Source organism: Canis lupus, chromosome 24 (assembly GCF_003254725.2).
Source record: "Canis lupus dingo isolate Sandy chromosome 24, ASM325472v2, whole genome shotgun sequence".
NCBI lineage: Eukaryota > Metazoa > Chordata > Mammalia > Carnivora > Canidae > Canis > Canis lupus.
In genome coordinates this window covers 22498828-22526721 of record NC_064266.1, presented here as the reverse complement: position 1 = coordinate 22526721, position 27894 = coordinate 22498828, and the positions used below count along the sequence as shown (strand labels likewise).

General features: G+C 47.3%; 2 protein-coding genes and 1 long non-coding RNA gene across 5 annotated transcripts in view; 1 reads left to right on the top strand and 2 right to left on the bottom strand.

The window, feature by feature from the left end:
- Positions 1–27894, top strand: part of LOC112673806 (uncharacterized) — a 74942-nt gene that overhangs the window by 33762 nt on the left and 13286 nt on the right. The window lies entirely within an intron of this gene.
- Positions 418–7682, bottom strand: BPIFA1 (BPI fold containing family A member 1). The gene is made up of 9 exons (XM_025469732.1): positions 7546–7682; positions 5402–5576; positions 5070–5229; positions 3483–3590; positions 3207–3356; positions 2206–2290; positions 1510–1573; positions 1067–1143; positions 418–589 (listed from the first exon to the last, which is right to left on the bottom strand). Exons 2-8 carry the CDS (start codon positions 5559–5561, stop codon positions 1103–1105), a joined length of 768 nt encoding a protein of 255 aa, XP_025325517.1. The 5' UTR covers positions 5562–5576; positions 7546–7682; the 3' UTR covers positions 418–589; positions 1067–1102.
- On the bottom strand, positions 13814–25723 carry BPIFA3 (BPI fold containing family A member 3). Its single transcript, XM_025469734.3, has 8 exons — positions 25568–25723; positions 25331–25469; positions 19509–19659; positions 17535–17642; positions 16573–16722; positions 15238–15322; positions 14748–14811; positions 13814–14025 (listed from the first exon to the last, which is right to left on the bottom strand). The coding sequence occupies exons 2-8, from the start codon at positions 25452–25454 to the stop codon at positions 13991–13993; spliced, it is 717 nt and encodes a 238-aa protein (XP_025325519.1). The 5' UTR covers positions 25455–25469; positions 25568–25723; the 3' UTR covers positions 13814–13990.

Here is a 27894-nt window from a genome sequence, read left to right as displayed (position 1 = left end):
GCTGAAGGCATAATCTTCCTGCTGGAATCACTTCATCTTCCCACATCCCCAGTCACCTTCAGACTCTTCTACCTGAGATATGGACAGCAACCTGCACCTCACCTGCTCCCTCACCTACACTCAGGTCCACTCCTGAACATCTCTCAGATCTGATGTTTTGCTTCTTGTGTGGTAGACTTGTGTGTCCTCATCTCTGCCTAGAGTGTTACACCTACCTTCAACCCCTCATACACTCCTCCTGAGGACACTAGAGCAGTTACTCTGAAATCCCCCCTCCTCTGAACATCTCCGTGTCTAGCTTAAGACCATAAAGTTCTACAATGTAAGCTCCACACTCTGTTCTATGGCTCCAACCACCCAGGCCAGGGCTCTTCCCAATCTATTAGCCCTCGAATGAGGGTGAAGCATGACAAGGTCCCCGGTGCAGAGAAAGAGCAACTTTATTTGGTGAAGAACATGGGCTGTAACACATGTTTGGTGGGGAAGGAGGGAGAGTGGGGTTTCCTTGGAGAGAAAGCTCCTCTGGTCCACAAGCAGTGGCCGTGTCACTGTCCAGGACATGGGTCAGCCTTCTGTGAGCCCTTGGAAGCTGGGAAGAGAGTGGATTGAGCAAAGGAAATTGTTCTTTTGGGAGAAGCCACCATCCAAATGGAGACTCGAGGTCACTGACTCTTGTTGGTATGGGCCCATCATCAAACATGCCCTCCAGAGAAGGGGAGGGGGCTGAGACTCTAAGGCTAGGGTCTGGTCTTGTCTCAGCCACAAGGGAGGCCTAGACTTGGGGTTCGGGGACTCTTTCTATCCACATGTACTTATGTGTGTGTGTGTGTGTGTGTGTGTGTGTGTGTGTGTGTATGTATCCACAGCCATGCATGTTTCTCTTTGTGGCTGTGTTGTGGTGCTACCTGAGTCTCTCCACCTCCATCAGCATTTCTGTAGACTTCTCTGTGCATCTTTGGGAATGTCTACATGGCTCTTTGTCTCTCTTTGAACAGCACTTGTCCCAAGCCCCCTGCTGCCTCCTACAGCAGCACCCAAATCCTGGGGATTGGGGAAAGGCACTCACCAGTTCAACAGTAGCCGGGTCCCTTTCCCAGAAGGCTTAGACCTTGATGACAAATTCCAGCCCATGGATCAGTAACTCTGGAAGATGCAGGCCAGAATGACGATCTCAGTGTGAAGGAGTTGAGGGATATCCTACACTCCCCCTGAAGCCTGGGGCTGGGGAGCAGGAACTTTGGTCATCCAACTAAGCTCAGGCAAAGGTTGACAGGGACAATCCCTCGTTCTACCAAACAGCCCAGCTGTTCTCAGTGTCAGGGCTGATGAGGGAGGCAGGGCCCAGCCCTCAACATTATCTGGATAATTCAAGGCAAAAAGAAACCTGAAAAAGGGAGAGCTGAGGCTGGAAGGATCTAGCTCTCTCCTGTGGTGTGCAGGGATAGAGCTCCTTGGGGGAGATCGCTACTTCTGAAGAGGGAGAGAGAGGCCTTGGGAAGGGGTACTTACCAGCAATGGAATGTACCAAGGTGACGTCCAACTCACTGAGAACCTCATTGACCAGAGGGCATACCTGACCCAGGGAGCAAAGAGAGGCATTGGGCAAAGCAGTACCTGGAGGGAGGCCCTGGGAACTGCAGCAGCCCCAGGATGGATTCTCTGGGGGAGATTCTCTGTCATTTTTCTGTGTCTGAGACTGTTTGGTTCTAAGCCATCTCACAGATAGATGCTTACACATTCACACGGGCAGAAGGAGAAATGGAGGCATGTACGTGAAGTGCCCAATCACACACCGAGCCAGGGTTCACCATGTGATATGACACCTGTGTGCCATAATAGGGCGAACTGCTCCAGGAGGGGTAAATTTCGAATTGTAGGAGGCACCCAAGCATAGGCTGTAAGAATGCCTGTCTATAGCCACAGTGGGAGTGGACTGGAAGATTCTTGGGGCAGGGGACAGTTCCTTTCAGCTGTGGTGTGGACATGCACAGGGCTCAGCCCAGAGCAGGATCCAACCACTGCAATTTGCAGGATAGAAAGAAGAAACACGAACAAGTGAATCAGTGGACAGGTAGATGATAGATGGTATATACATAACAAACTGAGGGGCTCAGAAAAGCTTACTCCAGGGCCTTCTTTCAGCCCGAGAAGCTCTGAGACCCAAAGATCAGGAGCTGCCACTCCCTGCCCCCCGCCCCCGCTTACCTCGCCCTGTACCAGCTCAGGAAGGACTTTATTCAAGAAGCTGCTGAGACTGTCCACAAGACTTTGAACAGGGAGGGGAGCAAATCTAAAAGAAAAAAAAATCCATGGGGTGGTGCAGAGGCCTGGGGATGGTATGTGCGGCCACTGTGCCCACATCAGTCTCAGTACTAAGTGACCGAAATGGGGCCTTGTCCACTCACACCCTTGCACAGCAAACACCAGGGCGCCTATTCACAGGGAGTGGCACCCTACACAGCTTTGCACATGATAGGCACGTGTAGTTTAAACACCTAGTTCCAGCAGACACTAGGAATTCAGTAGAATTCCTATACATGGATGAACAGTGCTTAGTATATACTTGTCATGAGGGTTCAGTGAGATGATACATGTGAAACACAATATATGTGTTTAGGAAATGGTAACCATTATGGGATGACTTCTACATATTATGCATAATTCATTCTCCCTTTTAGCAGGTAAATGAAAGAAGTAACCCAGGTAGGCTGCATAGCTATTTTACCTCATACTGGGATAAAGCACTTTCATACTTATTATCTTAGTGGATTCACTCAAGAACTCCAATGCAGCTCTCATCTTACAGTTATCAGACCAAGCTGAGACTCTACGTGGGGAAGCACTGTCCAAGTTCATACAAGAGACTCTATGTGGGGAAAGCACTGTCCAAGTTCATACAAGAATCTTTCCACCTTTGCATGCCCCTCTGGTCAATGAGCTTGAACTCAGATTTTTTTATTGCCTAATGAGCATAAAATTGGCCAGCCCAGCTAAGAAGAGATAGTGGCTATTTACCCACCCATTTACCTATCCATCCATCCATCTATCCACCCATCCATCCATCTGTCTTCCCTCCCTCCTATTCATTTTCCCACCCTCCCATCCTCCCACTAATCCCCACTCCCATTGTTCCATCTTCCCAGCCATCTAGCCATCATCCCATCAATATTGTTCCTGGGCAGGAGAAGCCACCCCTCTGGCCTCACCCATTAAGCAGGGAGATTTGCAGGCTCCCAGGGGAGTGAGTGCAGTCACCAAGAATCAGATGAATCTTCCCCTGATCATTTTTCACAGCTAAAATTTCTGCAGTGATGTTTAACTTCACAGCCAGCTTTACCAGACTGCTGGTCAGGGGCCTGCAGAGGAGAAAGTTTGCTGCATTTGCATCTGTCAGACTCCCAACACCTCCCTTATGGCTACCCATGGTCATCAGGGTCTCCTTTGGAGAGCCACCCTCCCATCTTCCCTTGGGACTCACTCACGTATTCACATTGAGGACTATGCCTAGAGGGATGGTGACATAGAGACGATGACCATCAGGGCTCTGCACAAGTCCAAGTTCCAGCAGCTGGGGGTTAGTGATCTTCAATCTGTCCAATAAGCAACATTGGAAGGAGGAATATTAGTTCCTTTGGCCCCAAACCTGGAAACCACCTTTAACCCAACTGTACTCATTCCAGAAGAGGAGCTACCCATGAGGTGAGATGGGGGAGACAAGAGTGGCATCTTGCAGCAAAAACCACATGGTTCTGAGTCATACCATTGATATTGTTCCTGGGCAGGAGAAGCCACCCCTCTGGCCTCACCCATTAAGCAGGGAGATTTGCAGGGAGATTAGTGTTTCCCAACTTCTGCACTAGGTCAGATCCTGACACACCATGGCCCTCTCCTCATCTCAAGTCTCTGAGGTATTCAGGGTGGAGGCTGTGTCTGGATTGTTTGTATTCTGCACGCCAACTCAGAGTCTTACAAATAAGGAGGCTACTCCATATTGGTTCACTTTGTGGATGGATGAGTAGGTAGGCAGACCCATGGGAGAGTAACTGGTTATGTGGAAGAGAGGATGGACAAATGGATGGATGGATAAATGGATGAATGGATGGGGATGGGCAAGTGGAGTAACCATCACCTTCAGTGGCAAGTCAGTCAACAATGATTACCATGGAAATCAAGGAGCAGGAAGTAGGAGAGAATGGAGACAGAGGATGGAAGCAAGGCTCTTCCATGAGCCGACCTCACAACAACTGTGGCAGGTGATTACATTGTTTCCAGTCCTCCCGACAGTTTTTCTCTGTGGGTACCATGATCTCCATTTTACAGATGGAGAAACCAAGCCCAGAGAGACCAAGCATCCTATTCTCTGGCACCCAGCAGGTACGTGGTGCATTTGGAAATCAAACTCAAGGCTGTCTGTCTGTCTCCAAGTCAGGGGCAAGCATATGGGTGGGTGGGAATTTTAGAGATGGCTTTGATCCAGTCCTATCAAGGACCCAGCTTTGGAAGCTCCCTGGCATCAAGCTTCCCATTATTGCTATACTTGCTTAGAGAGCTCTCAGGAGTCTAATGGGAAACCCCACATCAGACTGTTCAGTGGCCATTACATTGAGGATGTCATCAAGGAGAGTAGCTTATATTTTCTTGTTTACATCAAAGGCCACCTGTGTTCTCCATAGGTGAGGAGAACAGAATTACCACAGTGCAGTGGAAAGGCCTCGCCTTTGAACTTAATTAGACCTAGATCCCTGGCTCTGTACCACTCTAGTTGTGTGAGCACAGGCACATTTCTGTGCTTCAGTTTTACCATCTCTAAATTGGAGATTAATTGCACTTTAAAGCATTGTCATAAGGACTATGGATGATGCTGAGGACACAAGATATGCTTCAGGACTGGGGGCAATCACTGATTCAAGAGGACTGGTGTTCTTGCCAGGCTGTGGGAAGGATCTCACACGAGTCCTGGCCTCATGTTCAGACCACCCCTCTCTCTCCTCTGGGGCCACTGCCTGGGGGCCCAGATCTCCAACAGAGATTTTCTGGTGTGTGGAGGACCAAGGCCTATGACTACTCACTCAATGATACTGTCCAGGAGGGGGACCATTGAAGTCACTTTCCCAAGCAGGCCCTCAAGCAGGCCACCAGAAGTGCCTCCTCCAGTCTTCAGGATGTTCAAAAGTGGAAGGTTTTCGAGAATGTCCAATAGACCCCCAGAGAGCAGGCCACTGCTGAGGCCTAAAAATGGGTACAGGGGTGGATCCTTGGGGGTCAAATCTGATAATTACAGATCCTCAGCCCCTCACCCCCAATCATCCCTGCCTCCCTCCCTGCATCGAACCATTGGACACACACACACACACACACACACACACACACACCCCTGAAAGAGGTTGTCACAAACTCTCACCATCTGTTAAGTCTCCAGCAAGATCTGTGGGACTTGGGTCCTGGCCTGGAGTCGCCTCCAAAAACAGGGTATGTTCCAGGGGCAAAGACAGGGCTTCCAGCAGGGTTGTGGTCTGGGCCAGCAGCCCACAGAAGACAATGAGGCCCCCAGTTTGAAACATCTTTACTCTTGGTATCTGTGGACAGAATGATGGGTCCAGCTAGCACGTATATCAGAGAGGAATTCGTCCACCATCTGCCCCCGACCTCCAGAACACCAGAGAGTGAATAGTAATAGCTAACACTACCTAGCATTTCCTCTGGGCCAGGCATTCATCTGCGTACTTCATGCTCAGTAATTGATTTTATCTTAACCACCCCCGAAGATGTGGGGATTTATCACCTGCATTGCACAGGTGAGGAAAGGACAGTCTAGTGAGTTTAGATGACTTCCCCCAAGATTGTAAACACAAAATAGGGACAGGATTTGAAGCCAGATTTGTCTGACCCAGAGGCCTCTGTTTAAATTCAGTGACCATCAGATTTACCCTCCATTTGGGCTTGCTTGCAATGGCCTGAATCATTGCCCCTAGTTTTCCCTCTTTAGACAAAGCAAATGAAAAAGCTGAGGGACTGAGCTTCTTTGCCATTATCTCCATTAAAATCTTTTGGCCCGGACCCAGATTGCGATGATTTGTGGAAGCCCTATTAAATCACAGAATATCAGAGGTCACATGTTCATAGCCACCATCTCATCCAGACCAATGCTGGAGAGATCCTGGAGCCATTCGAAGTCCTCATTGCATAACAAGAATCAAGGGGCCATGGGATGCCTAGGTGGCTTAGCAGTTGAGCATCTGTCTTTGGCTCAGGGCCTGATCCTGGGGTCCCGGGATTGAGCCCCACATCGGGCTTGCATGAAGCCCTGCACGAAGCCCTGCATGAAGCCTGCTTCTCCCTCTGCCTGTGTCTCTACCTTTCTCTCTCTCTGTGTCTCTCATGAATAAATAAATAAATAAATAAATAAATAAATAAATAAATAAATAAAATCAATCTTAAAAAAAAAAAAAAAAGAATCGGGGCCAGAAAGGGGTAGTGACTTCCCCAAGGTCACACAACAATTTGATGGCAACTTGGTGGTTGGAGATAGGTCTCTGACCTCTTCAAATGTACACCCTGATCTTTTTTTTTTTTTTTTAAGATTTTGTTTATTTATTTGAGAGAGAGCAGAGAGAAAGAGGGAGAGAGAGAGAGAGAGCACAAGCAGGGGTGAGGGGCAGAGGGAGAGGGATAAGCAGGCTCCCTGCTGAGTCCAGAGCCTAATATGAGACTCAATCCAGGACCCTAGGATCATGACCTGAGCCAAAGGCAGACACTTAACTGAATGAGCCACCCAGGAGTCCCCACACTGTCTGTTCTATACCTTTCTCTTCTCTCTCAAGCTAACCTGAACAAAATTTAGGTGCAACCCCTGACATCTGGCTGCCTTTTGCACTGTTTCCTCCCACATATCACCTCCTCTCATAGGCCTATTTGGCAGCCAGCAAAGGTGTTGAAAGCTTCTTTGGGCAAAATTCCATCAACTGGCTGATTCAGACAAAGCAGCACTATCGTTGCTGTGACTGGCTGGAATCGAAAGGGCTTTCTGGTCCAAAGAGCCAGTTGTGGCCTCCCTGGGGAGGTCAACTTAGATTGCATTCTCTGAATCTCTTTTGGGAAACAGACCTTTTATGAATGCAATGGAAGCTGAGGACACTCTTCCCAGAAAAGTGCATCAAAATGTACAAAATGAGGGTGAATTTTAGGTGGTTTGTAGATGATGGTCTGAGTCCACAATGGAAACCTCAAGGTAAAATTCCTGCCATAGAGATTTTGATTTAGAGTAAGAAGAACATGCTCGTGAGCGAACCTTCACACACAACCACATGCTCCCCATCACCACCAAATCCTCTTTTCTACATTTCCACATTCAAACCTTACATCAATATCACTGGTCTCTCAGGGGAGCAGAGTAAATGGCCATTCCTATTCCTCTGAAAATCCCTCTGAAAAAGACTCCAAGTGAGCGATCCTAAATGCAGCCAGCCAGTGCCCACCCCACAGCAAGGAGCCTGGCAGCCCTGCCACCCAGGATGGCGGAGCAGGTGTGGGATGAGCGGATCTCACCTGGGCTTCTCAGAGGTCCTGGTGGCTCTCCTGCTCTCCCCTTCCCTCTCCTGCTTGCTTCTGCCACGGAGGTAGCGTCTTTTATAGTGTGCAAATCAGGAAATGTGCAATCAGATGATGCGATCGGATGCTGGGTTTCTAGATAATTCAGAATTCTGTGATTTGGTGGTGTCTTTCAGGGCTCTCCAAAGTAAATAATTGCCAATCACATTAGTAGGTGGGACAGTTAAGCTACTTGATGGACAAGTTAAACAGAGAAAAACTTGAGATGGGGATATTACTCAAGACTTCATGGGTTCATGAGCAGAGCCGAGGCCGGGGGCCCACGCTCCCAGTCAGCCTGGCATCACTTTTGGAACATGGGGAGAGGCAGCCAGTGGGAGCCCAGGGAATGGGCCTCAGTCTCATAGTGAGGCTGTTTTCCATTCCTGGTCCAGTTCTTTTTTTCCATTTGAAGGATTCTTGCTCCCAGTGTCCAAAGCTTCAAACTGATTTTCCTACATCTGGGGTCTCCTCTTTTCCGAGTCTCTCTATAGCATGACAGTCATGTGCTGGGGGCTGTCCATCCTCATCAGAACTCTAGGAGGGAGGGCAGGCGGCGCTCCTCCTTTGTGAGAGCAGAAAACTGAGGCACCGTGGAGGCAAGGGCCCGAGACCCAGTGAGAATGGGGCAGTCAGAACTGCTCGCACTGGATGATCACAATGAAACACTGTCAACAGCTAACACTCGCTGAGCCCTTGCTGAATGCCAGCCTGGCTCTGTTCTTCACAGACAGCAACCCCACAAATCCTCCCAAGGTGTGGGCTGGGAATGAGTACCCCTCTTTTACAAGGGGAAAACTGAGACTTGCAGCGTGAGTGGACGCGTCCAGATGTGCGCAGCGGGCCTGGGGCCACGACCTTCACGCCGCAGTCCATTCTCTGAATCGCTGTGCTGAGACGCAAAGACGCCCACCGTTCATTCACTGCCCGTTTTGCTTTCAGACATGGCATGATCCCATGACATTTCACTTTGATATCCTGGAAAAATCTTTCCAGGTTGCCAGGCCAGAAGGATGCTGTGGCATCCCAGTCTCTACCCTAACTTTATCTTCTTCCCTTCTCCAAATAAGGCATTTGTCCCCACTCCTTGGGCCTTTGAATCCGTTTTGCAGATGAAACCATTGGGACATTGAGAGATCAAGGTCCTAGACTAGTGAGAGCAGCTCTTGCCCTGCAATACCTAACATCTTATAAGTAAAAGCAGAAAGGGGAGGAGGAAATGCATATTATTTATGGGGCACCTACTATGTGCTGGGTGCTTTCCCTGTTTCAACCTCGTCTTCATCAGCGGTGGTTGGGATGGTTGCCCCTCAAATATCAGATAGGGAGACTGAGGTTCAGAGAGGGAAACTACTTCCCAGGGCGCACAGCAAGTGAGTGGTGGAGTCAGAACTCACTCCCGTGTCTCATATCCCTGTAATCAATGAGCCGTGCTGCCTTCCCTCGTGCCAGGCTTTCACTAGAACTGCTCTCCTTCCTGGCAGAGTCTGGCCGATGCCTCTAAGGGGCTAGTGCCATGGCTCTGAACTCACTTATCCATTGAAATATTCTCTAGACTCTTCCCATGGCTTGTGTGTTGTCAGTCATCCTCAAAGGGGTCTCACTGTTTTGTTATCTTGGTACAACTCCTATGAGTAGGGTCAGATTGCTACTATCTTTGTGGGGAAACTGAGGTAGATAAGTCAAGGGACCGATTTAAGTTTGTGAAGCTAATTTCTGGACAGCTAACAACCTCTGGTTTGAAGCCAGGAGGCTGCATATATATTATGGCAGAGAGGGGATGGGTCTGGGTGCAGACTGCCCTGACTCTAATCCTATGACCTCAGGCACGTGACTCTAATCCATTCAACTTCAGTTTCCTTGTCTATAAATGGGAGGATGATATCTACCTCACTGGGCGGTGGGGGATGAAGTCTGGGGAGCTGGTGTGAATCTCAGTTCATAAATTCAAGTGCCCATGTCTGTCTTTCTCCTGTATCTGTAGCTTAGTTACCATTTCATTTTTTTTTTTTTTTTAGTTACCTTTTCAAATGCCACTTTCCTGGGTAACAGAAACTTCCCCATTTTCCTCTGGGGTTTTCTTTCTTTCTTCTTCTTTTTAAAAAGATTTTTATTTTTTATTTATTTGAGAGAGAGAGAGTGAGAGCCTAGCAGAACAGGGGGAGAGAGGGAGAGGGAGAAGCAGGCTCCCTGCTGTCCAAGGAGTCTGGATGGGATGTCACTACCTTTTTTGGCAAAGACCCAGGCTTTGAAAATTCACAAGGCTTCTCTTCACTCCTGCCAGAGATGCCCTTCCTTGGAGCCACAGGAGCTGCCCCGTCCTGCTGCCCTGAGGAGGGCAAGAGGCAGGGGGCATCCAGAGACATGAAAGGTCACGCTGCTAACATTTTGAGACAGTTTTCCACCTTGGTGACGTTGGTGCCTTCCCAAAGTGTTTCTCAGAAACCATAAGTGGTGCCCTTTGCTTCCTCAGTCAGGGTGCTGGTTCTGTTGCCCTGGAGCAAGATTAGGTGGAGGTGGGTGCATGGGGGACTGCATTGGAGGGGGACTTTCAGGTGGTCTTGGAAACCCCAGGGGTTTTATTGAGGGGCTGAGGCAGAAGGGTTAGCAGGGAGCTGGGGAGCTGGGTGCCCCAACTTTGATGAGAAAATAGATTTTCTTTTTTTTTTCCTGATCTTTTGCTGTTAGTTTCAGAGGTAGAATTTAATGATTCATCAGCTGCATACAACACCCAGAGCTCATTCCATCACATGCCCTCCTTAATGCCCATCACCCAGTTACCCCATCCCTGTACCCTCTCCCCTCCAGCACCCCTCAGTTTGTTTCCTAGAGTTCTGCATCTCTCATGGTTTGCCTCCCACTCTGTTTTCACCTGATTTTATTTTACCTTCCCTTTCCTGATGTTCATCTCTTTTGTTTCTTAAATTCCACATAGGAGTGAAACCATATGGTATTTGTCTTTCTCTGATTGAATTTATTTTGCTTAGCATAGTATGCGCTAATTCCATCCACATCATTGCAAATGGCAAGAGAGAGAATATATTTTCTTTTTTTTTTTTTTAAGATTTTATTTATTTATTCATGAGAGACACAGAGAGAGAGAGAAGCAGAGACACAGGCAGAGGGAGAGGCAGGCTCCATGCAGGGAGCCCAATGTGGGACTCGATCCCGGGATCCCAGGACCATGCCCTGGGCCGAAGGCAGATGCTTAACCACTTAGCCACCCAGGCACCTGAGAATTTTTTTTTTTCAGCAATTTGCTCAAGTTCCACTTACCACTTACCTTGGAGATGAATTTCCCACCTACATTTGCAGCTAATGATAATAATAGTTTCTTATGAGACCTGGAGCTCTATACCATCCCTCTACTGTCCAGAACAACCCTGTGAGGGTACATGAGGCTCAGGGAGGATGGTGGCCTGCCCAGGGTCAGCCCAGGGAGGAAAGCAGACCGTCATCCCGAGCTGCCGCTTCAGTGCTCTTCACTTTGAGAACGACTTTGTGTTACTGAATCTTCAGAAAGTTCTTGCTCCTGTTCTCTGGAGCCTTCTCACCCCTGAGAAGTCAGGCTGCTCTGGATCCCAAGCCCGGCTGGGCTGAGGCCTCTAGGCAAGATGCTTTTCCCTCTTGCAGCCTTGATTCCCTAGCCTACACCCTCCAACTTGGGGCTGATGCTGCCCACCCCCGGCTGTGGGTTAAGTGGGGTTATTGCCCAGTGCCTGGCACAGAGTCAGAACTCCGTAGGAGAGGGGCATGGGAGTTACAAGGCACAGACAGGTGCCTTGCTTGGAGCAAGCTTTTGGGCCCTTAGGGCTGAATTTCTGCTTAACATCCCCCCACCCTGCTCCCACTCCAGCCCCTGTATCATAATGGAAGCCTATTGTGCAACAGGGTCTGTAGGGAGAAAACATGATGAGTCCATGGCTCTATGAACCTCAAAACAAAAGGAAAATAGAATCTGAGAAACCCAAGGAGGCCCCTTGAGGAAGGAGAGGCCCCTGAGCCACCCCCGGGTCAGGAGGAAGACAGACAAAAGCTGCCTTCAGGCAAGCTCACTGGAGGATGGGCTCAGCCCTCCTCTGTTTGCTCTTTGAATCATGAGCTGGACAACCCCCCCCACACCCCGCCCCCAAACTCAAGGCTGTCAAGGGGAATCCTCTGTGAGAACATGGGCGTTTAGGGTTGCAAATCCCCAACGAAGCATTTCGGATTAGGTGGTCAGAGCTGACAGAGGGAGACAGGAGGCTCTCCCGCCCTATTCTCATATCTGAGCTGTTGACACTTCCTTGTTTGCACTTGTCGATCCAGCCCAGGGCCTCTATCATCATTTTCCCGTGTGTGTGTGTGTGTGTGTGTGTGTGTGTGTGTGTGTGTAGGGTGTTAGGAGGAAGAGAGGGAGGACTGGAGGCAGGATTCACAGTGGCTAAGCCTGGGCTCTAGAGTTTGGCTGCCTGGGCACATTCCGCTTGATCGTCTCCTCGCTGTGTGCTCTTGAGCAAGTGGCTTTCTCTCTCTGAGCCTTGGGGTCCTCCTGCATGAATTCGCTGTGAGGATTTGATGACATTGCTGAATAGAAGCTCTGAGCACCAAGCTTGGCACGTGCCAAGTGCTTAATATGTGTGTGCTACTGTGATTAATGGGTGTGTTATTTCCCCTTGATTTCTCAGTATGCTTTGCCTCCCTTTGGGAGGAGGGCAGGAATCAATACTTAAGAACTGAATTGTCATTAATCAAATAATTAACAATGATTTAAATGGCTTTCCATAAGCATTTCCCATGGACCTAGTGCATGCTAGACATACTGCAGATGTTTTTTCACATAGTCCTACAAACGTCCTACATAGTAAATATTTTTATTTCAAAATGTTTGTTATAGTCTAACAGATGTAAGAAAAATGCACGCAAGTGAATAGCTCCATGAATTTTCACAAATGAAACACTCTCCCCACAACTAGTGTCCAGATCAAGAAACAGGCCAGGGGCAACTGGGTGGCTCAGTGGTTGAGGATCTGCCTTCAGCTCAAGGTGTGATCCCGGGGTCCTGGAATCGAGTCCTGCATCAAGTTCCTCACAGGGATCCTGATTCTCCCTCTGCCTATGTCTCTGCCTCTCTCTGAATATGTAAATAAAATCTTAAAAAAAAAAAAAAAAACAGGCCAGTACTGGCTCTTCAGAAGCCCGCCTCAAGCTCCTCCCGGTCACCTACCCTCTCCTCAAGGGTAACCATGGTCTTGCACTCTGACAGCACGGATTCCTTTTACTGTTTTCGAGCTTCATGTAAATGGGAGATGCAACATGTGCCCTTTTGTGCCTGGCTTTATTACGGGCCTGAGATCCATCCGTGTGGTCGTGTGTAGTCGTAGGTCATTTACATGACCATAGAGCATTCCAATGGGTGACTCTCCCTTGGTATTTACCCACTCTTTTGATGGGAATTCAGGGTTCTTACTCAGGGAATATTAGGACCACTGCTGCTACAAGCAGTCTCGTCCACATCTCGTAGTGTCTGTGTGTGTGTCTACGATGCACCCACCTAGGAGTGGCACGGCTGGAGCACAGGGCAGGCCTCTGTCACGCTTTTGTAGCTGCTGTCACCTGGACTTATAAAGCAGTGGTGTAACTTACCACCCACCAGCAGCATCAAGGCTCCTGTTGCTCCATATCCCGTACGATTTCTAGCCTCGCTTTGCAGGTGAGGGAGACCTGAAGGTAAAGTGCCTTGTCCCAAGCACAGAGAGTGAGTCCTAAAGCAGATTCATCCACCACTAACAGCAGATATTTGCTGAGCTCACACTCTTTGCAACCCTGTGCTGGGGCCAGGGGGTCATCAGTTATTCTGATGTGCATGGTTCACACTCATGTGGGACTTCTCGTTGGGCTGAATCGAATTTGAAGTGAATCAGATCTGTTCGGTGCCAACATTTATGCTTTTCCACTCTGTCATCCTTTCTCTACATTCCATTGGAGCCTGGCCAAGTACTTGGCACGTAGTAGGTACTCAGCAATTTGGGGTGAATGAATGAGGGCATGGGAAATCTCAACAGGCCTTCCCTGCATTGATGAGCAAATCTATAGATGGGTTCCTGGTTGCAAACTACAGGAAAACAAGGTGTTTTCTCTGGTATTTCTGGGCTGATGAGTAAACCCAGGCATATTTAGTCTTAGGATGGAGCTTCATCAAGCCTGACTTCTGGAACCTTAACCTCGGGGCCCAGGAAAGGAGACCTTTGTACCCTTCAGAGCTAGAGTTTATTATGGGACAGGACAGGACTCTGTGGGCAAGGTTTTGGGAGTGGGAGGCCCACTCCAAGGAAGACTTAAGGTCCCAAGATGTGGAATCTCCTTCTGGATCAGTGGGTAGCTGGAAGACGTTCAAGTCTGGCATGTGGAGGGTTGGCTGGACTCATAGTTGGTTGAATTTATGAGCAACAGCCTGTTCTGTAAGGAGGAGAGGCAGGATCAGTTACCAGGGTGACTGCCTGTCCAGCCTCTGAAGGAACCTTCATCTGTCCATGCCAACCAGAGCCAGTGCCTGAGGCACTTGCATTAAAAGTCTTTCCAAATGGGGATGCCTGGGTGGCTCAGTGGTTGAGTGTCTGCCTTTCATTCAGGGTGTGGTCTCAGGATCCTGGGATCGAGTCCTGCATTGGATTCCCCACAGGGAGCCTGGTTCTTCCTCTGCCTATGTCTCTGCCTCTCCCTCTCTGCGTCTTTCGTGAATAAATAAATAAAATCTTAAAAAAATTCTTTCCACATGATATGTAGTTATATGCTTCTCATAGTCTTCCATTCACTAGATTGTAAGCTCCGTGAGGGTGGTGACTGTATCTGTCTATCTGCAGATGGAGGGTGGTCTGGTCTGAGGTTCGAGGGGTGGGCAGTGCTCCCTAAAGGGGAGTGGAGACATTGAGAGGAGCTATAGTTTGTAGTAATCTAATCTGGAGGTTTGGGTGACTTGGCAGCATACAGACTGCTTGTAGGGTGTCCTCTGCTGTCCTAGCTCTCTTGGGGAACAGTAATGGTCATTGTCACATGGCCACCTCTAAGTGTTCTCAGAGCACATGCAGACACCCCTCAGCAAGCCTCTCTGTGGGCTCCCCTGGGGCACCTCTTCCATTTGCCAATCCTGTCCTCCTTCCTACATGGATGTAGACACTCACCCATGAGGCTTTTCATCAGTTTCACGTCCAGCTGTCTGAGGATTTCACCGATTAGAGGACACACCTGGGTCACCAGCAGAGAGAGAAGAGTCAGGCCAAGGACTAGGAAAACAAAGCTAAAGAGCCTGCAGCTGGAAGTTTAGACTCTATTGCATTTCCACAAGGAATCATGGCAGCAAGAGCAGCTCCCCTGTATTGAACACCAACTGGATGCCATGCACAACACTTTCATGTCTGCCTGAATCCTCATGATGATTCTATGCGATAGAGACTGTGATGATTCCCATGATACAGGTGGGGAAACTGAGGCATGGGGCAGCCGAGTCACTTGCTGAGGACACACAATCAATAAATGACAAAACTGAAATTTTTAATTGAGATTTTTCAGGTTCTAAAGCCCAAGATTGGAAACTCTTTTCCGAAACAATATATATGTCCTGACCCTCAGACTCAAAGAACCCCACGGGGACAATATTTTTCACAAACTTACCTGACTTTCTACTGGGTTTGGGATAACTTTTGCCAGGGTCCCTCTGAAGTTGTGGAGAAAATGTTTCATCTTTGGTGAGATATCTCTAGAAAGAGAGGTAGATGTACAGAACAGAACAGATAAATCCATGTAGTACCCATGCCAGGGGCTAGGTGTTGAGTACACCTTACACAGTCATTTAGTCCTCAGCCAGCTGTCTACAAGAGGCATCACAGTCAGCAGTAGTTGAAGGGGCAACTCAGAGAGGTGATGTAACTTGCCCAAGGTCACACAGCTGGTAAGTGCTAATTAGAATCAGGTTGGCAGAGCACCAGAGATCAGTCCTTTCCCTGCACTGTCCTAGCCATGAATGCCTGGTGTGATTTAGGCATTCATTGAACATCTGATGAATAAATGACTGGACACCCACTGAAGACCTAGTTGCTTTCAGCCTTCTGGAATTACAGAGAGAAATCATATCCAGATCTTGCCCTTGAGAGACTCATAGTCTGCTGAGGTTGATAGACTTGGTCAACCAGTATATGGATCTGTTATACTCTATTAGTAATTACACCAATACAAACAGCTCTATTTTTTCTGTCATGATCACTACTGTATCCCTAGCATCAAGCATGCCATATCTGGCTCATAGTAGGTTCTCAATAAATACTTGTTGAATGAATAAGTGATGAGGAGGAGTTCTAGGGAAGAAGGGAAGGGCATTCCAGGCAAAAGGCACGCATTCCAGGCAAAGGCACGGGGCTATGAAAGTACTGGGCGTGTTGATGGAGGGGTAGGTCCTTCAGCGACACAAGATGGTAGATGGCTGCAGAGTGGCACAGGTAGGAGGATAAATAGGGCCCTGAATGACATCCAGGAGTTTACTCTTCATTCAGAGGGTTTTGGAGAACCACTGGAGGGTTTGGAGCAGAGGTTGGGGACATGACCACATTTCTGTGCTAGAAAGTTATTTCTCCTGCAGGGGGCTGTATGGAGTGAAGGAGGCAAAGTCCGAGTCAGGGAAAGCCAGTCTGGGTCTTGTAATGGTCTGGGAAGTGGTCTAGTTATCAGGGTAGTGGCTGTGGGGATGGAGAGAGAGGAAGCTAGTGGAGGCTGCCAGGAGGTCATTAACGTGAACCAGTGAAGGTGGGCTGCAGGGTGTGAGGAAGATGAAGAGTCTGGATCCTGGGAGGGTGGCTGGGCCATCACTGGGATGCTGACTCAGGGAGAGAAGTAGATCCTGGGGAAAGGGTGAGATCTGTTTTGGGCTCATCTAGGAGGTGGTAGAGATGTGCGGCTGCAGCTAGGACTAGCCAGGAAGGGGCCCAGCCCTGGGGAGGGTCCCTGGGGCCTTACTCAGTTAGGACTGTCATGTAGATGCTACTCGGCTCCACATGGCAATCTCCTATCACCAGATCCCTCCGGCCAAACTCATCTTTCTCCAGCCAGAACTCCACAACGAGGTTCATGCACACATGTGTCTTTACAATCTTGTTATTGAAGGGCCTGGGGATGAGAGAGAGGAGGGGGAGAGAAGGGGCAGGAGGCAGAGAGGAGGACGAGGTGGAAACAACCAACACAAAGGGAAGAGTGACTCTTTCAATGAAGCAGCCCTGCCTGTTGACTCCTACAGCCAGTAACTAAGGAGAAAATGCTGTTAGGCAGAGTGGCTCCTGAAAATCCTTTAAATAGATTGGCTTCCAAATCCTTGGAAATTCAGAAGTGGAGGGCTCATCTTATTTTAAAAAAATCTCTACCGTAAAAAAAAAAAATCTCTACCGTTTAGCTGTGGTCTCCCTTTTCTTGGGAGCAACTGATGGTAAAGGACCGTCTGAACAGATGGAAGGAAGGTGATGATATAATTAAAGTGTTTCTCTCTCTCTTTTTTAAAAAATCAGCGTAAAGAGGGCTCATCTTATTTTAAAAAAATCTCTACCGTAAAAAAAAAAAATCTCTACCGTTTAGCTGTGGTCTCCCTTTTCTTGGGAGCAACTGATGGTAAAGGACCGTCTGAACAGATGGAAGGAAGGTGATGATATAATTAAAGTGTTTCTCTCTCTCTTTTTTAAAAAATCAGCGTAATGAACTCACATAGGTTTAAATGGGCAAATCACCAGTGATTGCCAGTCACATTTCAGCTGAAGAAACCAGTGCTCAGAGACTTGGAAGTGACATGCCCGAGGTCACGTAGCAAGTGAGTTCAGAAACCAAGATTTGAACGAGGTTGAAGTCAGAAAGATCTGGGTTCCCCAGGCTGCCCAGTTCCACCCTCCCCCCAACTCCCAGATTCCCACCGACCCTGCTGCCAAATGACTCACAGTCTCAAGTCAATGTCAAATTCAAATAAGATGTTTGCTGAGAACCGCTCCTTATGGAAAGACATCTGGATCCCACTGTAGTCTAGCTGAATGTTGGTGATGTTGGCGCTACACAAGGAAAGAGCAGAGGCCCTTCAAGTGTGAGGGAACTCAGACTCGAGGCCTCAGAATGATAAAAAACGCTGGTATGCCGTTCATGTAAAGGGCCAGGCGGTAGGCTTTGGAGTCAGATCCTTTTAAAGATGCTCGGAGGGCAAGAGCCACCCACAGGAGCCCCGGGCTGCTGCACGTTGTCCCAGAGGGCCCTTAACAACTCCACACAACGAATGTGTGCAGCCCACAGCCAACTACAGGCCCACACTGGGGCTGTTCTCAGACCCAGCCACTGCCTCCTAGCACAGTGCCCCACCACCTGCCCAGGTGCCCAGGCTCAATCCCTGGGAGCCTTCTTTGCTTTCTCCCCAGCCCTCACCTTCACATGCAACCCATCAGTGAATCATGTTTGCTCTGCTTACAAAATATACCTGGAATTTGGCAACTTCTCACTGTTATCCCTATCACCCGGTCCAGGTCACCATCACTTCTTGCCTGGAGTTGCTCTAGTTTCTCTCTGGGCTCCTTTCCCTTTCCATGAACTTGGCCTCCCTATAAACTATTCTCCATGTGGTAGTCACTAGGCAGCCCTATTATTTAACCTTCTCTCTGAGTTTCTCACTGCTCTTGGAATAAAATCCAAACTCCATACCATGGTGCCTGAGACCTGCAGGGTCTGGCCCTACCTGCCACCACAGCCGCACCTTCTTCCACCCTCCCCCTTGCTCATCCAGTCACACAGGCCTTTTTCTCAGACACACTAGTCTCTTTGCTACCTCAGGGCCTTTGCACTTACTGCCCTCCCATGTCCTTCATGTGGCTTGCTTCCTTCTCTTCAGTCTTCCTAGGGATTTCTCTTTAAAAGGTCTTCCCGATAAGTCCCTCACTCTCACCCCTTACCTTGCTAAAGTTATCTTCATAACATATCCCCCTACTTGAAATGAGTTACTTACTTTTGTGGCTTATCTCACTAAGTAGGACGTAAGATCCAAAAAGTGACCATATGTCTTATTCATAGCTGTATTCCAAGTACCCAGCCCAGGTCCTGGTACACAGTGGGTGCTCCAGGAATACTTTGTAACAACTAATAAGGGAATGGAAGGAGGTGATGGGGGATGCATGCATCCAGGGAAACCCTGTTGGCAAGTACCAGCGCTCATTAGAATGTCGAAAGTAAGGGGCAAAATGAGAGGGAAGGGAGCTCCAGGGCGCAGCAGGCTGGAGCTGGGGCAGTGCACTGGAGTGGCTGGAGCCTGGGAGGCTGAAGGTGCCATGTCCTCCAGGGGAAGCAGTGGGACTATAGGCAAGCAGCACGGGTCCAGCTCTTCTGGGTTAATCGGAGCGCCCAATGCCTATGCGTCCACTCTGTGCAGCAGAGAAAGCTCACAACTTCCAGAGGCAGGGACAATTGTTATGCCCATTTCACTGATGAGGACTTAAGGTGAAGCTCAGAGATCTCCAAAACCTTACCAAGAGTCACTCAGCTCTCAAGCATTAGAGTGGGGTTTGAATGTCTGACCCTAGTCCTGGGTTCTTTGGCACCCCAGACATTTACCTAGGCCGTGCTCTGGGTGCCCATGTTATAGATGAAGCCTCTTTGCTGTTTTGTACTTTTAAAATGTCTTTCAGGGCCCGAGTGATCTAGTAATCTCCCCAAGGTTGGAGGCAGGCCCAGGATTTAAATGTAGGAGCTATTATTCCTGAAATTTTGCTTTAATTCCCCTGCTATGCTGCCTCCCCCAAACAACCCTTCATATTGGGCCCTTTATCCCCTCCTTGCAATATTCCCACTTTCCCTCTTCAGCCCCGTGATCCCTCAGCTCTGCCTTCTGACTCAGCTTTATAGAGTCCCAGGGCCAGTGGTGGGGTTCCAGGGCTCACCTGCTTTCTTGCTGATGCTGGAGGCTCATGCTGCCTATTAACCAGCCCACCATCCCTGGAGCCATCTGCCCTGAGGCATTCAGACTGTCCATGAGGCGGATATTCTGGATCCGGCCCTCTGCATTGTACTTCATGAGGCCCTGGGCAATAACTGGAAATGGACAAGGGACCAGTGACATTCCAAAATGTCATGGAAAAGGTAGGGGGTTTGGAGTCAAGAGGCCCAGGTTGTGGGCTGGTGTCCACTTCCTGCTGAGTGATGGGTGCTTGTCACCCTCCAACTCCGCTCTCTACTTGGAAATCCGCATTCCTCATCTGGGAAATGGTGCTTTGCAGGGTTGAGGTGGTGACATACCTGTAGAGGGTCTGACAGACAAGAGCTGCTCAAACAAGATTTACTGGTTGAGAGTCCACCCAGGGCTGTGTCTCTATATCTGGAACACAGAACCTCATGTACAGGATGTGCATCACAATAAATGTTGGTTGAGGAGAACAAATAAGAAGAGAAGAAATGTAATTTCTCCCACACTGTGCCCTGGAATAAGCTGTAGGATGAAACAGAGCTACCAGCAGAAAAGAATGAATTCTGAAAAGGAAGGGGATTCTAAAAGTGATGGCATGCTGAAATCCGTGGCCTATTGGGCCCAGCTCTGATGAGCCTCTGAGCATACCACAGGACACGTTTATTTCTCTGACTTGACCCTCCCTGTAATCAGAATCCACACTGCAGAGCTGCAGAAACCATGGTTCCCCCTCACTCCCTTCCCTCCAGCTCCCAGACTCCCCTTCAGTATCCCATGTTTCTGTTGCCTGCAAACAAGAAAGTGTGTCAGGAGTTGAAATGCTAGGTCTATCACCCTCCTGAGTCTTGATTTCCTCATCTGTATAATAAGGGCAGTAATAATACCCATCTCACATGATTCTTGTGAGAAATATTGAGATTAATTCATCTAAAGATATTTGTATAGATACCATTTGTCCAAAAAAGAATATTATTGAGCATCTATTGGATATCAGGCCTTGTGGGGCATACCAAAGACACAAACCAGTTTTCTGTCTAGTAAAAGAGACATACATTGACCAAATAGTTTCAAGGATAGAGTGACACTACAAGTATGCCTAGAAGTCTTAGTAGTTCTTGGTTGATGATAAGAGACACTAGTAGTTGCCAGTCCAATATCCATTTATCCATCCATTCACCTATGCATCCATCTATCCACCCATCTATCCATCCCTCCAACCTCCATCTACCATCTATCCAATATCCATCCATCTATTCATCTATCCGTCCTCCCATTCATCCATTCTATCATTCCCATCTGAATCCTGTTTTCATTCAAGTACTCTTTCTAATTCCTGGTCCAAATGAGGCCTTTGATAATCTGAGCCATCATTGCCCAGTGACTCTTTCAGATATATTTTATTTTATTTTTTTAAAAGATTTTATTCATTTATTCATGAGAGTCACACACACACACACACACACACAGAGTGAGAGAGAGAGAGAGAGGCAGAGACACAGGCAGAGGGAGAAGCAGGCTTCATGCAGGAAGCCCCATGTGGGACTAAATCCCAGGACTCCGGGATCATGCTCTGAGCCAAAGGCAGATGCTTAACCGCTGAGCCACCTGGGCGTCCGTCTTTCAGGTTTAAAGTGGGCATGTGACCCAAGTTGGCTTCATCACACTAAACCAAAGATCTTATGTTTTATGTTTGAGAGGGAGTTTCTTTCTCTGTCACCTACTGGAAGGGAGCAAGGCCACCTGATGGCCACTAGCCACCATTTTCCTACAATCCTGGGAACTAGAGACCTGAGGATAAAAATAGGATGATAGCAGAGCTAAAAAAAAAACGGACAAAATTGGGGTGGTATATTTGAGTTGCTAATTGAATCAGATCTGAGATTGTCCTCCTTGTGAGTTTTGATTATGTGAAACAACATTTTTTTTTCATTGTTGAGGCCATATTGAGGTAGGTTTTCTGTTCTGTGTAGCTAAGTACCCTAACTGATAGTGAGAGGTAGTTATAGTAATAAATATATTCACAGTTGAAAAAGTACTTGGTACATGCTTTCCCTCATTTAAATCTTCACGGCAGCCCCATGAAATAGCATTCTAACTGCACCCATCGCAACCATGAGGATGCCTGGGACCTCAAATATACATGAATGTATTTCATAACCTAAATGGAATGGATTTGTTTGTGGTAAACCACAAAATGCAAAGTTGTGATGGGGGAAGTGGGAAACATTATCTAAAAGCATTAAGAAATAGAAATAGTAATTGAAGATGTCATTCTCCAAAAGTTTTTGATCTCGATGGTTTTGGGGAAGAGTTTTACTACACTTTTTATAAAGAGATAATTGTGAAAGAAAATGAAAAAAGACAAAGATGCCAAATTAATTTTATGAGGCTAGCGAAACTTGCCCAGCTTCCAGAACAGTACAAGGGAAGAAAGGTACACATCAATTTCATGTATGAAAAATTTGCTAAAATCCTATAAAATTATTAGCTAACAAATTAAATAGCTAATAGTGCATTATAAAAATACATTACATTATAAAATATATTTCAGTATGATACATTATAAGTATATTCTAGTATATGATAAAAGTAGTGCAATATAAATGTATCATTCTAGTTAATTATGAAAATTTCATGTTTATTCCAGAAATGCTGGGATGGGTTCAGCAGAAGAAAATCTATTAATATAATCTATCACATTAATGGCTTAGAGGAAAGAATGGAGTAATTTTTGATGCAGAAAAAATTTGTTAAAAGCCAATACTGATTTATGATTAAGAAAAATTTAGAAAACCAGGACTATAGGGGATTTCCTTAACATGATAAAAAAGATCTCAAAAACCTAGAGAAGATGTCAAACTTAGTGGAGAATTCTAGATACGTTCCCATTCCTATAGGAGGCCTTAGCTATACTATAAGACAAGAAAAAGACTCAAGAAGTATAAGGTTTATAAATAAGGAGAACTGTCATTATTTGTAGTTGCTACAATCCTCTGGATTAAAAATCCAGCAGAATAAATAAAACAGACTATTAAAACTGAGGTCAGTGAGATTTTTGGATAGCAGATTAATTTTCAAAAACCAACAACTTTCATCTGAACAAGTAATACCAACTAGCAAATATAATAGAAAATTGGGCAATATTTACTGTAGCAACAACTATACATTTCTCTAGGAATCTATTTAACAAAGATAGGAGTTTAACAAAGGTCATAGGACTTTAAGATTCTATTAAAGGATGTAAAATAAAATCTGAAAAAACCCTGAAAGATAGACTAAGTTTAAAGGGTATATAATGGTCACCATTATACTAATGGGTGACCTCACATTGCAAAAATGTCAGTTTGCTCTAAAATAACAAATTCAATGAAACCCAAATCAAATTTCCAGATGATATTTTTTTTTCTTTTAAAGACTCAGCACACTCTAAAATTCAAGAAGAAGGTAGTATTTAAAATATTCTGCTATTGGTGTAGAAATAGTTACACAGACATAGAATACAGAGTCCCAAAGGGAATCCACATGCTTGGGGAACTTGATCTTTCGTAGAAGGACTGAGAAAGCAGACTCCTTACACAGACAGAAGTGAAGTTGGAGCTGTCACTTACAAGCATAAGTGACATAAAGGTGGCCTCCAGACAGGTAAAATTCCTGCATGTGAAGGATAAAACCACAAAGCTATTAGAAAAAACAAAGTAGAAGATATTTGGGGGTAGAGACAAAGGTTTAGGACTCATCAAACACAAACCATAGGATGAAATTGTGATGAGTTTGAAAAATCTTCCTGTTCATTGGAGGACCTACAAAAAAGTTGATGACAATTTGGGAGAAATGTTAGCACTGGTTAGACCTGACAAAGGACCAGCGTCAAAAATAAATTAACACTCTGGGGTGACTAGGTGGATCAGTGGTTGAGCATCTGCCTTCGGCTCAGGGTGTGATCCCAGGGTCCTGGGATCAAGTCCTGCATCGGGCTCCCTGCATGGAGCCTATTTTTCCCTCTGCGTATGTTTCTGCCTCTCTCTGTGTGTCTCTCATGAATAAATAAATAAAATCTTAAAAAAAATAATTGCCACTCAAATCAGAGAGCATAAAAGAAATCCCTCAGAAGCAAAGAGAAACATGAACAAGAGATAAGAACAGGGAATTTGAATAAGTCAAATGTCTAACAAAACCAGGATGAGATGCCTAAACTTCCCATGGATCAGATGAAGTTAAGCTAAGACAATTCAGTGCACTCCAGGCTGACAGAGATTAGAAAGGTAGTGTTGTAAACTGGATTGTGTGGCTCCTCTCGCCCCCAACTCAATATATTGAGGTATTAGTCTCCAGTGCGACTGTATTTGGAGTCAGGGTCTTGGAGGAGGTAAGAAGGTCAATCAGGGGTGCTTGGGTGGCTCAATGATTGAGCGGCTGCCTTCAGCTCAGGTCATGATCCTGGGGTCCTGGGATGCAGCACAGCATCGGGCTCCCTTCTCTGTCAGGAGCCTGGTTCTCCCTCTACCTCTGTCCCTCCCCTTACCTGTGCTTGCTGTCTGTCTGTCTGTTTGTCTCTCTGTTGAATAACTAAATTCTTTTTTTTTTTTTAATTTTAAAAAGAGAAGGTTAAACGTGGTGGTCATAAGGATGGGTCCCTAATCTGATAATACTGGTGTTATAAGAAAAAAGAGAGACAGGGATGCCTGGTTAGCTCAATGGTTGAGCATCTGCCTTTGGCTGAGGTCATGATCCTGGAGTTCTGGGATTGAATTCCACATCAGGCTCCCTCCCTCTGGGGAGCCTGCTTCTCCCTCTTTCTAGGTCTCTGCCTCTCTTTCTGCATCTCTCATGAATAAATATAAATAATCTTTTAAAAAGAAAAAAGAGAAATATCAGAGTTCACTCTGTGCACACACAGAAGGCCCGTGTGAGGAAATTGGGGAGAAGGCAGAGGCCTGCAAGTCAGAAGGCAGAGAGAAGAAGAGGGGTTTCATCAGAAACCAACTCTATGGGCATCTTGATTTTGAACTTCCAGCCTCCAGACCATGAGAAAGGAAATGTCTGTTGAGTCTCCAGCCTGTGATTTTTTGCTACAGCAGCTGGAGTAGAGCGATACAGATGGATACCCTCCGGTGTTGGCAAGCAGGTGTGGGGAGACAGGTATGCTCGTCTATCACTGGAGCGAGTATAGACCAGCACAGCCATTCTAGAGAGCAATCTGGCAGCCATTAGTTGAATTGAGTTTGTATCCACCCTAGGGCCCAGGCACCCATTCCACTTCTGGGAATATCCCAGAGAAACTCTTCCACAGCTCCTAACAGGCACACATGCAAGGATGTTCATCTCAGTGTAGTTTGTTATAGTGGAGAATTAGAGACGATGCAGGTGGAGGACTCCCTTGGACATCTCAGTACCAGCCACAGAGGTCAACAGCACAGTGTCCAATGAAAACAGTAAAAAACAACAAGATCTATGTGGCAATACCATCTATGCAAACTAAAACCTTCCTTTTTTTATAAGGACATGAGCATAAGTAAACACATGTGTTAAACACACTTCAGGGCCTGCCGAGGAAGGGCAAATGGGAAAGAATAAGAGGTAAACAGGAAAATGACAAATTCAACACAAGAGGGCCTTGCCATGATGCATGTGACAATGATGTGTTATGAATTGGCATATGATCAACTCATCCTCAGTTTTCTGTACTTGAGGGTTCAGAGAAAAAGGAAGAAAAGAGAGTGACTGACCCGAGGTCACCCAGTAGGTTGATACCTTCCCCACCCACCCAGTGACAGTAGGCAGAGTGTGGGCTGAGCTTACTTCTTGCCAGAGCTGGTTTGCTGTCCATGTGGGCCTTGGCCAGGGCACGCCAGGGCTGCTTGTGCAGTGCTGAGGGTAGGGACAGCAAGCTGAGGAGGACCAAGAGCCTCCAGATTGGACACATCCTGGGTTCTGGGACCTGCGGGTGTCAAGAAGGGTCAGATGGTACCCAGGCAGGTGGTTGTGGGGGTGGCTGTCTGAATGAGTGGACTCATAGTTTTCTGTGGGAAGACACACCAGAGTTAGTCCTGAGCATGCTGTGGAGATGTGTCGTGATGGGCTCTGGCAGCTACCACTGGGCTTTGCTCATATGGTGAGGGCAGCAGGTGGAACCCTGTGGGGAGGGCCAGGGATCCAGAGGGAGGCCGTGTTGCTTGGAAACGCCCAGTAGAGCCCACTGTTGGGTCATCCAGTGGGAGTCTTCTCCCAGACGCTGCACAGGCTGGGTGTTGGGATTCTACAGTGAATGAATGAGGACGGCTAATTTCAGGCTCTCCAATTGGACTAAGACTTTCTTTCTTTTTTTTTTTTTAAAGATTTTATTTATTTATTCATAGAGACAGAGAGAGAGAGAGAGGCAGAGGGAAAAGTAGGCATCATACAGAGAGCCCGAGGTGGGACTCGATCCAGGGTCTCCAGGATCACGCCCTGGGCTGCAGGCGGTGCTAAACCGCTGCGCCACCAGGGCTGCCCCGGACTAAGACTTTCTTAAGGCCAAGATCATTTGCGATGCCTACTGTGATGCTTGCTTGCCAGGAATTAAGTATTAATGAATGTTTGTTGACTGACTGAACACATGAATGAGTGAGAAAAGCTGATCTCTGAACCACCTACCAAATTACAAGTTTCTGGAGGGCAGGGTGTGAGTCCTAACCCTCGTGTGTTCAGTGCCTCCCATGTTTACCACATGGTAGTTAACAATAAATGTTTGTTTGTTTTTTTAAAGATCTTTTTATTTATTCATGACACACACACAGAGAGAGAGAGAGAAAGGGAGAGAGAGAGAGAGGGAGAGAGAGACAGAGACACAGGCAGAGGGAGAAGCAGGCTCCATGCAGGGAGCCTGACATGGGACTTGATCCCGGGTCTCCAGGATCAGGCCCTGGGCTGAAGGCAGTGCTAAACCGCTGAGCCATCCGGGCTGCCACAATAAATGTTTGTTAAATGATATGAATGAATGAATGAATGAATGGTTGGTTGGATGGATGGTTTATGAATAAGATTTATAGGAGGCAGACAGAGTTTTAAGGCCAAAGCATTAGGTTTATTTCATTGCTCTGGAGTTGGGGGTCAGACAGAATTCAGTTCAAATCCCCCTGGGCCCATCCTGTTAAGAAATGACACCATAATCCATCCAGTGGCTCTGACGCCAGCCTTTGGAGTCCCTGATTCCTCTTTCCTCATTGTCCACAACCCATCTGTCAGGAAATCCTGTCAATACTTTCAGAATCTGACCACATCGAGCAGCTCCTATTCAACCATCATCACACTGGCCTGGATTATGCAGGGGTGTCCTTACTGATTTTGTGGCTTTTCCCCTTGCCCGCCTACAATCTTTTTGCACACAACAGCCTGCACAGTCATTTTATTTTTTAAAGATTTATTTTTATTTGAGGTGGGTGGAAGGGCAGAGTGGGAGGGAAGGAAGAGAATCCTAAGCAGACTCCCTGCTGAGAGCAGAGCTCGACATAGGACTTGATCTCACAACCCTGAGATCATGACCTGAGCCGAAACCAAGAGTCGGACACTTAACCAACTGAGCCACCCAGGTGCTCCCTGCATGATCATCTTAAGACATTAATCAGACCAGGGCCCTCCTCCACTCAAAATTCTCTAAAACTTCCCACTGCACACAGAGAAAAAGCCAAACCCCAGCAGTGCCTCCCAGGGTCCCCTGGAGTTCTCTCTGACTTCACCTCCTACCACTCTCTCTCATCGGCTCCCCTGTATCCACACAGGCCTTGGGGGTCTGGGCCTCACAGTTCAGCTGCTGGGAGCTCCAACACAAAGGCACTCTTCACTCCCTGTGCTCTCTGTCCCGGGCTGTAGGGAATGTTCAGGGTCCTTCACAGATCTCACGAAGCCCTGGGGCCATCTTTGGGCACTTCATATCCAGTTTTGTAAGAGATCATAACGAAAGCATTAGTTCAGGGTGATGGCTTTCCGGAATCGACATCCTTGCAGAGTTCACACTCTCCTTGGGGATGTTTGTAGAATATCAGTTACCTTGAAATGTACTTTTCCAGTCTTCCTGGTCTTGTGTAACCAGTTGGCATTTTGCTATATTTTATCAAGAAAATTGGAGAAGAGTGGGCATTGTCGGGAGGAACAAGCCTGTTGTCCTTGGCTCTTTGGAGGTCTGAACTTGGAGTGACAGCCTGCCCCATCACAGGCTGGGGCTCTCAGGGCCACTGAGTCTAAAGAGATGATGAGGTAGAGGGTGTAGACTTTCTAAGCCTGGTGTATGGCAACAGAGCAGGAAGGCACTGCTCAGGGGTGAGCCATGCATTTCCTTGTCCTTGTGGCACTCTCGTCCCTATGGGGAGACGGGTAGTCTTTAGCCA

What these genes read in the sequence shown, in the direction of transcription:
- BPIFA1 (XM_025469732.1), bottom strand. Translation starts at nt 5,561, where the DNA reads ATGTTTCAAACTGGGGGCCTCATTGTCTTCTGTGGGCTGCTGGCCCAG. An exon ending in TGCTGGAGACTTAACAGATG is followed by an intron (nt 5,230 to 5,401) that starts GTGAGAGTTTGT and finishes ACCCATTTTTAG; the next exon opens with GCCTCAGCAGTGGCCTGCTC. An exon ending in CTGAGCTGGTACAGGGCGAG is followed by an intron (nt 1,574 to 2,205) that starts GTAAGCGGGGGC and finishes TCCCTGGGTCAG; the next exon opens with GTATGCCCTCTGGTCAATGA.
- BPIFA3 (XM_025469734.3), bottom strand. Translation starts at nt 25,454, where the DNA reads ATGTGTCCAATCTGGAGGCTCTTGGTCCTCCTCAGCTTGCTGTCCCTA. An exon ending in TACATGACAGTCCTAACTGA is followed by an intron (nt 15,323 to 16,572) that starts GTAAGGCCCCAG and finishes CTCTCTTTCTAG; the next exon opens with AGATATCTCACCAAAGATGA. An exon ending in CAAACCCAGTAGAAAGTCAG is followed by an intron (nt 14,812 to 15,237) that starts GTAAGTTTGTGA and finishes CTGGTGACCCAG; the next exon opens with GTGTGTCCTCTAATCGGTGA.